We start from the raw sequence: 9,899 nt of genomic DNA, 5'->3' as shown, positions 1-9,899 counted from the left end.
TATCATGGATCTTCTCCCATAGCTGCCAAGCAATCTGTCCTTCAAAGACAACATTATAGAAAACTTACTTAGAGAGTAACAAAATGATCGTAGATTTACACAACTTGTCTAGTTCAACCCAATCCTTTGCATTAAAGAATTTGTACTTTACGCCCTCATGTCTCAATGTCTTAATATGCCATTTTCGCACTAGAACCTACCGAATTTGTGCGAAAGTACAGTCCAAAGCAAACAGGTTGTTGTAAATGACAACAAAATAGGCCAAAATCATAACCAAAATAGTGCATGATAGAGGACAACATTGCAAAAAATAAGGTTGTCCACTACTGCCAAAGAATGGTAGTCAAGTCAAAGCATTTGCCCTCATAAATGTTGCATAAACCTGCAATTGCAACAAGCTAAAAATAATGATAGTAGTAAATCCAAAGCTAAGTGTGAGCAATCAAGTGATAGAATCCAAGCTATAACTACCAAGTATATCCCGTAAGACGTAGGGTATGAACAAACCACCGGCAGTCATTAAGCATGCAACCGATACTACCAAGAACTATCAAACTCAATGTGTCATGGTGGGATACATCCAATAGGCATCAAGAAAGTATGTATTTATCTCAATGAGTCCACTATCTCAATAGACTAAGCTCAGTTGCATAAACCCAAACCTTTTCTCAAATGCAAAATAGCTAAGTAGCTCAAGTGACTCCCATTCGAACAAAACCGAAAGCCAAGTGAGCAACACAAGCTCAAAACATCAAGTACATGGCCATCCAAAATCCCAGATACATAAAAAATAGAGCCGAGAGAATAAGACCCAATAGAATCTTTAAGCCCGCAATGTCAATTATCATTATAGCAACTAGCCAAAGCTCCAATACATGTAATTGAGCTCAAATGCAAAGCTCAAGACATTCCATAAGTATATCCAAGTGCATAGCATCAATGTCATACATCAATACATTCACTGAAGTACTTGAATATCATCAAATAACAATAGGCATAGACTTTTACACTCAATTAACTTATTATGAAAGTATATAATAAATATGTCATGAATAGTAGTTAATAGCACGTCTATCTTGAACACAATAAATAGATGGTCTTTCCTACACATATTAAGTAGCATATCTATCTTATTTGCTGCTATTACTAGCCACAATGGAGCACTTGTTGAAGCCTAGTTAGGTCTACTTGATGTTGGGAAGGAGCCCACATAAGCCGAGAAGAGGCCTATGAAGCATATGACTGATACATACCTTCTTGAGGGGCAACCATTAAACCTTGAGCTATAGGTTTCAAATCTAGGCTAAAGCACAGTGAAGAAAAAATCCTTGCCTTGTGAAGGAGAAGCTTGAGTGAGAGCATGAGAAAGCAAAATCAATGGAGGAGTGAGCAATGGCAGATGGAGCAAGAGAGCGAGAGAGAGAGAGAGAGAGAGAGAGAGAGCCTCAAGATGTGGAAACTCCAATAGTCATAATGTGTGACCGGCCTTTCCTTACTCAAATGTCACTAGAAGAATAAAGAATGTAGTGACAGTGATGAGCACCCACCACCACTTGTAGTGTATAAGTGTGCGGGAGAGCCTATCACTTGCAATGTACATGTGTGTGGGTAGTGTCAATGTAGTAATACACGGGTGGCACAGGCACATAGGTGCCTTTACCCCCGACACACTTTACCACATTAATCCATGTGCAAACTAAAGGCTCACCTTATAGTTTAGAGGTACTCCTTGATATACCTAATGGTATAAAAAGATACACTCCCTGAAGAATTCTAGCATTATTGCCTTGAACCTTCTCCCTCTAATATTTTTTATGTAGCTAGACTATTATCCATTCTAAGTTTTCAAAATCATCATTTCAAAGGAGTTACTGCCTCATCTCATATCTTATTTAAATTCTTCCTTGTAAAACAAATTTGAGTGTGAATTGATTGAGCTAATTGCCATGTTGACCATCTTAGTACAAATAAATGAGTCTAAAATCAAGTATACAATTAGATATAACAAATTCAAAATCTTATAAAAAAGTTAAAACTACATTTTCTTAATGTGTGCATAGAACCATTCCAAAGTGGTATTCAATCACTTTTTAGTTTATCTAATGCTTAAAAGTAGTACACAACCACCAAATGTGGAGCAATCGAGCAACATTTTAGAAATGGTGAAGCATCACTTCTCAAGTGGTGATGCACTTTAATAAACTCTAAAATACTTAAACATCACTTTAGAATGGCTCCCCACCATTTTTCTGTGCTAGAGTATAACTAACAAGCTTTCAGTTGGTACAATACCACTACAAAGTGATGTTTCACCACTAAAAAGTGGTGTGGAGCCTTAAACTAGATGAGCACCACTTTATTATAGATGGTAGTGGTCGTACACCACTTTCAAATGGTTTTACTCTATCTTTCATTGGTATATTACCAAAAGAAATTGGAATTCCACCACTAGAAAGTGGTAATGCACTAATTAAACTCAATGGAGAATGGTATTGGTTCAATACCACTTTTAAGTGGTTTACCTCCACTACTTATTGGTGTATCAAAAGTGAAATTTCACCAGTAGAAAATGGTGATAAACCACTCTAAATTGCATAAGCACTGCAAGCAAGTTATTTAAACCCACTTTTCAGTTGTTAAATACCAGTTTTTTGTGATAGGATACTACTTTCTAGTGGTGGAAATCCACTTCTTTTTAGTAGTGGACCACTAGTTTTAAGATGTATATCAAATAAACGTCACCACTTTCGAGTCTTACTTCACTAGTTAAGAGTGGCTCTTCATGTTTAGACCATGGTAATTTACCACTTTTGAGCTACATAACACCATTAGAAAGTGGTACTTTATGTGATCCCTCACCTCATCATGCATTTTTACTACTTAGAAGTGGTCTAAAAGTGGTTAGCATCACAATGCACTTGCCATGTACTATGACTTGAAATTGGTATTCTACTACTTATCAATAACATTAGAATGCTTAGATTAGAGTGTTTTTATTATCAATATTTTAATGGTATCCAAGATCTATATTTCGTATGGACAATCTTTGTTATATATGTAACAAAGCAAAACTTATATTTGTATATACCTATTCTATGATCTTGGCATCTCATATTTGCATATATACTTATTCTATGGACAATCTTTGTTATATATGTAACAAAGCAAAACTTATATTTGTATATACCTATTCTATGATATTGGCATCTTATATTTGTATATATACTTATTCTATGGTCTTGACAACTTACTATATTTTTTGGGCTTCACACCTTGCCCCAAAAATTCTCCCAAAATGGCAATGACAACCACTTTATGTCAAATGAAGACACATACTGCTTTTAACTATACTTGTTTTGCCAAATTTAAACAAGGCATCCTTGCTTGATCGGTATCCTTGGACATGCCTCATTTGCATGGCAAGGATACCAAATACAAAAATGCATGCATGCAACAAGCCTATCTTGTTGGGCGACCCTTGTGCAGTGTTCTTTTCCTTTGCAGGCATACCCTTCATTGAGTTTGAGGGAGAATATTTCATAGCATGGTTCTTCATCCTGAAAATAAACACAAAATGCAACATCTATATGATGGATACTGATTCTTATTTAAACAATCACAAAATATAATATCGTGAAAAAAAACCCTTTCATAACCTGAATGATACTTGCTATAAGTATGCATGTGATCTAAAATATATGCACGATGCAAAACCTTCAAACCTATATGTATCCACACATGTACTAATTGCATGCTATGCACAATAAGGGGTCGAAGTACTCAAGAAATATAGCAAAGGAGACTATCACCTACTTCAAAAACACACTGCTTTTGCTATAGAGATTTGTTTATGATCTATATATATATATATATATATATATATAGTAAGAGAACATGAGAGAGGGAGAGAAAAGAGGGAGTAAGAGAAAGTTTGAGCATGTGCACTTATTATAGCACAACTTGAATGGTGCTAAGTTTTTATCAGAATATTGGCCTTTCTTTTCACTAGTATTTGAAATATAAGCCTTTTTTTTCAAAAACTTGTATTTTGATGGATAATTTGCTAAATTTCCCACTTTTTAAACCCTAAAAACCATCTACTTTTTAACATGTCCAAAAGCAAGCACCTATACATGCTTTCATCCCTATGCTTTTTGCGAAGATGAAGCAAGTGCAACCTTCTCCTTGTTCCATGAGCTCTTCTATACTTGAAGAACCTTCTTGCAACACTCCTATTACTTCTCGAATTGCCCACTTTTTAAACCCTAAAAACCATGTACTTTTTAGCACCAAAAGCAAGCACCTATACATGCTTTCATCCCTATGCTTTTTGTGAAGATGAAGCAAGTGCAACCTTCTCCTTGTTCCATGAGCTCTTATATACTTGAAGAACCAAACACTCCTGTTACTTCTCGAATTGGCTAGAGATGATGGGGGATTTGATGACAGTTAGGACTAAGACAATTAGATGACTAGAGGTATTCTTGAATCTATCCACAATAAGGGTGAAGGGGCTAGGATTAGAGATGGTTATCTAGCCCTACCGATAGAAACATTGAAGATAAGAGAGAGGTGGGGAGTTGGTTAGACCTAAAGAGGCTTGCTACATCTCTTGTTAGTTGGCTGCTATTGTTTGCTTGAAATGGAAGGATATTATGGAAAAAGTACCGAAAATGATTAAGTAGACTCATGGCATAAGGGGCTTGTTCTTAAGTGGGGTGTAGAAGTAGTCTATTTCACACAAAATTAAATAGCCATGGAGGGGGGCTTGTCCATGGTTGTATAGGTAGCTCATCTCTCTTGCGTTTATGACTCTCAATTTATTGTAGTGTACTAGTTGTTTTCAAGACTTTAGGGTCTATTTTCTAGGTGCTTTATAGCCCAAAGCTCAAAAATATTTCCAATATCAAGGTGTCCTACAATTCAATCATCTATTTGCTAAGTAACATGAATTAAACAACCACACAAGTCATAGCTTTGGGGATTTAAGTTAAGTTTAGTATCTCTCTCTCTCTCTCTCTCTCTCTCTCTCTCTCTCTCTCTCTCACCTAGATTGAGTCTTCTAGTAGTCGACCTAGACCAGTTTTTCTCCTTTTGTGGGCATTGGATCCTCAAGAGGTGGCTTTTTGCATAATCAAACTTCTCTTCCTCTCTATCTTGATTTGGATCAAAACACGGAATCAATTTACTTTTGCTTGAGCCTTGAGAATTTCAATCAGTTCAATGATTGCCCTATGGATGAGATTGAGTTTAATGCCCTTATGCTAGTGGCAATTATGATGATGTTCATTGTGATTTGTTTCATCTTCTTGTCTTTAGTATTTCTTTTTAAAAAAAGCTTATTAATCTTGCAAAATATTCCTAAGGTTTTGGTATTACTATTCCTACCTTCTACTACCTTTAGTTGCTAATGCTCAAATCTTGTTCACTATTATGCAATGAATACAAAATCGTTTCGCATGTAAAAAGCAGGCTTCTTGGGGAAAAGTGACCTGGCGACATAGTAAAATGTGACAGGTTTCCCCACAAATCGTGGATTGGAATTTGGCAGGTAAGCAACATTCCGAGCATCTTCCTTTTCTTCTTTATTGTTTAAAGGGTCACATCGGTAGAGGCCCAAATAATGGGCCGATATCGCTTTTGCGGAAGGGGAACTTTGCGTAGGGAGTAGAGGCCGTTTGAGGTGAAAGAGTGAAAGCCGTTGTGTGAACGGCCGACACAGAGTCAATTTTCACACGACAAGTTAGTTACCGTTGTAAGCTTTTTGAGGAGGGGGAAGCTTGTACAGCACAAGGCAGTGTAGAAAACAACTGACAAAGAGATGGTGAAACTCCTTCAGCATTCATGTCTTTACAAAAAGCTGGTTCCCAAGGGCTTTTGGATGGGTACCAATGATAACCAGTTTGAGAGAGAGAGAGAGAGAGAGAGAGAACAACGTCCTCTATCCTTTGGTCTTTTGGATTACAAAGGCGGGACACCACTCTCCTTGGGTCCAATGGTCTAAGGGGAGCTATCACTAACAATGAGGTACACAATGTGAAACACACATACATGGTGGGAGACACAGTTCAATAATGGCTAACTTGGGAAGAGTTGACATTCGGGGGGTGGTTTTGCATTGGGGGTCGAGGGCAAGTTCAATAATGTCTAGCTGGGGAAGTTGACATTGGCCGTGTATATACTTCCTGGAGACCAATTAGCTGGGATGGCATCATAGGCTGTCAAGGTAGAGCCGGAGGAGGACGTGAGGCGGATGGAGAATGGTGCTCGCAATGGGCCTGCATTAAGACACCAATAGGCTCCCCATAATTGCTCCATTTGTTCCCATGTACTTGAATCCCCCTGTAATATATATTTTTGTACAGGAGAAAGAAAGTTGGTTAATGGTACAATTTGTAATGTAGCCATGGGATATATGCAATGGGATAAAGAAGATCAAGCCAACTTTCATATCTTAAGCTTGTCTTGTGATGGTATTGCTTCTATTTGTAACCTCAATGTAGCATATACAAGTACAAACTAATTTGCAAAAAGGTTTTCACTAGCACCTGCATTAGTTGTACTGTAGAAAGATCACCATCCCCATCCTCATATCTTACTAGCATAGAGAACCAATAGCTAGTGGCTCCTTCATTTACTTGAAATGCAAGGCGAGTCCCACGATAGCTACACGGCACACTGCACAGGATCTCATGTAAGCATGTATGTGCAAGGCTTCAATCATAAATATAAATAATATCTCAAATATTGGTTGATCCTTATATTCTACAACTTAACCTAACCACAACCCCTAACCAACTAGGTAAAAGCCAATACTTGTGATGGTGGATGTCATAGGTGTAATGTCCACACGCATGTGTGTGTGTGTGTGTGTGTATATGGGGGGGGGGGGGTTGTTGGAATTTCATATGTGTCAAGATAGTGGGTTGCTTCACTTATGTGAAAGGTGCAAGTTCATTTACTTATGTTGATAAGAGCTTTAGAGGACCCATGATGATGACAGTGATCAAAATGATGATAGTATCATGGCAAAATTATAACGAGGACAATGACAATAGTATCATGATGATGATGATGACATTTATGATGGTATAGAATAACCATTATGATGTTATGGTATTTTATTTTCTTGTTTGTGAAGCAATGGAAATTGTGTTGGGAGGAGTGGGACATGTGTTTCTTTAAAATTACCGTCGATAGAGGACTTGGACAACTCCAGCATTGAGGAGTTGGGGGGTGGTGCCCGAGCCAGAGGCCATATGACCAAAGGCAGTGCCACTCATGTCGAAATGGGTGCGCCCGAAGGCACAATAGCCGCCCGGGCACTCGTCAATGATGACAATGGTCACAGGGTTGTTAGAGCATAGGCCCCCGCCCACCAAGCACTTAACCTAACATCATGTCACGACAACCAGAATCATCTTCCAATGAACAAGGTCACACTACTCTCATCATATACATAATTAGACTCTTGTCATGTACATGATTAATTAATCATGTACATAATCAAACAAGGATTAAGTACATGATTAATTAATCATGTACATAATCAAACAAGGATTAAGTCACTTTAGTTACCTGATAGCAAGCCCCGCAGCCCCTTCCGTTTCTGAAGAGGACAGGGCTACCGGCACCCACATTGGACCCGTAGGCAGTGTGCGCAACGCTGCCATATCCACAAGCACCCCCTAATCACATCGGTTAATGCGAGGATTAGTCACGTTAATACATAAGGGAAATCACTGGGACATCCGGTAATATATGTTATATTCCAATTGAGTATAAGCAAAAACACTGCCAAATCTGAGATCGATGTGATTAAATCAATGAAAAAAGCACTGCTAAATCTACGCTACTGGGAAAGAAAAAACACTGCTATTAATAGAGATTAATGGCATTGAGCCCAAGAAAAAACACTGCTATTAATAGAGATTAATGGCATTGAACCCAAGAAAAAACACTGCTAAAATCCGATAGTAATGTGAGTACAATTTGTTTAATTGTTTAATCACATTAATGGAGATTGATAGCATTGAACACAAGGAAAAACACTGCTAAAATCCTATAGTAATGCGAGCCTCAGGATAATATGTTATTGTTATGGGTGCTCCGTTACTTACCATCGGAGCCTGCCCCATTGGCGCTGCCATACCATGTGGCAGTGGCAGGCAACCATTGGCTGTTGGGATTGTTGTTGTTGTGGTTGTTGTTGCTGCTGCTGCCACGATGATGGTGGTGACCTCCTCCAATTGGCCTGGTATGATGATAATGATGGTTAGGACGATAATTATGGTGGTAAGGATGGTTAGAATGGTAAGGCTCGTTGCCATAGCTGTAGCCAGCTTTAGCTACACAGTTGTGAACCAGCACTAGAGCGGCAGCTAGATGATACACTAGCCTCACTAGAGTTAGTGGCAGCTGCCCCATCTCTCTCTCTCTCTCTCAGGCTGTCACACTCAGCTGCAATACTGAGAGAGAAGAGCTCAGAGAGCGTAGAGAGGGAGAGAGAGAGAGCCAGCAACTGATTCCTCTGAGGCTCCAGCCCCTCTCCTCTTATATCTATAACTACCCGAGGAAGTTTTACCATCCACCGGTGAAGACAATTGTTTTTAGCTGTGCTTTACAACACCAAAAGGCCCCTTGTCTCCCTTTCAAAGAGGCTTTTATTGTCAAAGCAAGCTCCATCTCCTCTCAGGAGTCAGGCCTGCCTGTGCACTAAACGTGCTGCGCACTAGTGCGTACTACGAACTGTTAGGCTCGTTAGTACAAAGACTAGCAATTAAACATGCAGTCATACCTCTCATAAGTTTGATTGATACATAGGGCACTTGAAGAACTTGCAGCCACTGCTCACTTGCAGCCACTACTCCAGATAAATCCTTTGTCCAAATACTCGGAAAACTTTCAAGTGGGGAAGTTAATAGGTTTTTGCCAAAATTTAGATGTATTGAGGGAAAAATACACTAAACCTTTTCCAAGATTTATAGGTTTTCTTACCTTCAGAATTTATTTTTTAAAGTAAATTTCAAAATTTGAAGGTGGGATTACACTATACCCATGTTTTTTTCGAGCCCCGCTTGCAGCAATCCTTTCACACACATTCTATTTTTCAATGCTAGATAATTGTATTTGTTACTTCTTGAATAAGAGTCGCATCATGCCCAAATCCATTGACTTGGGTGTTTAGAAACCGCAAGTAAAAGTGCACAACCACACATGACAAAACTTGGCCTGGACCCTGCCTCCATGAGCTGGGAGGGGGATACTATATGAGGAGAGAGACAGTCGTTTAGAAAAGAGAGAGAGAGAGAGAGAGGTAAAATAAAGGATACCTTAAGAGAGAGAACACAACGTATATCAATAGATAAATGCCATGTTTTTTGAACTCTAGTTGAATACCTCCAACTTTTTTGGAGGTACTCCATGAACTCCCAAAAGTTCTAACACATAGGTTAGGAGTGGTTAAGTAAATCATCCACATGTTATTAAACTTGATTACACAAACTTGTGGAAATAAAATTCACCTAGGTGTGTCCCAAGTCTAAATATACTCTCACACACCATGGAGTCTCACACCCTTTGTCTCTCTCTCCCCCTCTCACTAACTTTCTCTTGTAATAACTTTGTGACTCTATGTCTAACCCCAATTATTATATCAATGAAGAAATACCAAACTTGCTATGCATCCTAAAGACAAACTACAAAGTGTGATGAAGTTTTCTGCTAGGAAATTTTACAAGATTTAAGGGCTACTTGGTAGTGACAATTAACCCTTAGGCATCAAATATGAAGCGACATTCCTTTAAAAAGTGAGGTGAATTTGATAACAATGGAACAAGGCCATCACATAAGGTGAAACACTCTTTAATAGTTGTTAGCTATCACCTTAGCCAAAGGTT

At 38.6% G+C, this 9,899-nt stretch overlaps 1 protein-coding gene across 1 annotated transcript; it reads right to left on the bottom strand.

Moving 5' to 3' along the window:
* Positions 1–5,658: 5,658 nt before the first annotated feature.
* On the bottom strand, positions 5,659–8,747 carry LOC148022804 (expansin-B16-like). The gene is made up of 5 exons (XM_087695726.1): positions 8,121–8,747; positions 7,579–7,688; positions 7,192–7,391; positions 6,549–6,678; positions 5,659–6,342 (listed from the first exon to the last, which is right to left on the bottom strand). The coding sequence occupies exons 1-5, from the start codon at positions 8,425–8,427 to the stop codon at positions 6,148–6,150; spliced, it is 942 nt and encodes a 313-aa protein (XP_087551852.1). The 5' UTR covers positions 8,428–8,747; the 3' UTR covers positions 5,659–6,147.
* Between the last annotated feature and the right edge of the window lie 1,152 nt (positions 8,748–9,899).

This window comes from Lygodium microphyllum, chromosome 16 (genome assembly GCF_053477565.2).
Source record: "Lygodium microphyllum isolate KBCC chromosome 16, Lygodium_microphyllum_v1.1.10, whole genome shotgun sequence".
Lineage (NCBI taxonomy): Eukaryota > Viridiplantae > Streptophyta > Polypodiopsida > Schizaeales > Lygodiaceae > Lygodium > Lygodium microphyllum.
The sequence above is the reverse complement of the archived record's forward strand: the minus strand, read 5'-3'. Positions and strand labels throughout refer to the sequence as shown.

Bases quoted from the DNA above. Each gene is read 5' to 3' on its own strand.
- LOC148022804 (XM_087695726.1), bottom strand. From the start codon at position 8,427: ATGGGGCAGCTGCCACTAACTCTAGTGAGGCTAGTGTATCATCTAGCT. The intron at 7,392-7,578 runs GTAACTAAAGTG...ACATGATGTTAG, and splicing joins GCTGCGGGGCTTGCTATCAG to GTTAAGTGCTTGGTGGGCGG. The intron at 6,343-6,548 runs GTGCTAGTGAAA...TATATATTACAG, and splicing joins CTACAGTACAACTAATGCAG to GGGGATTCAAGTACATGGGA.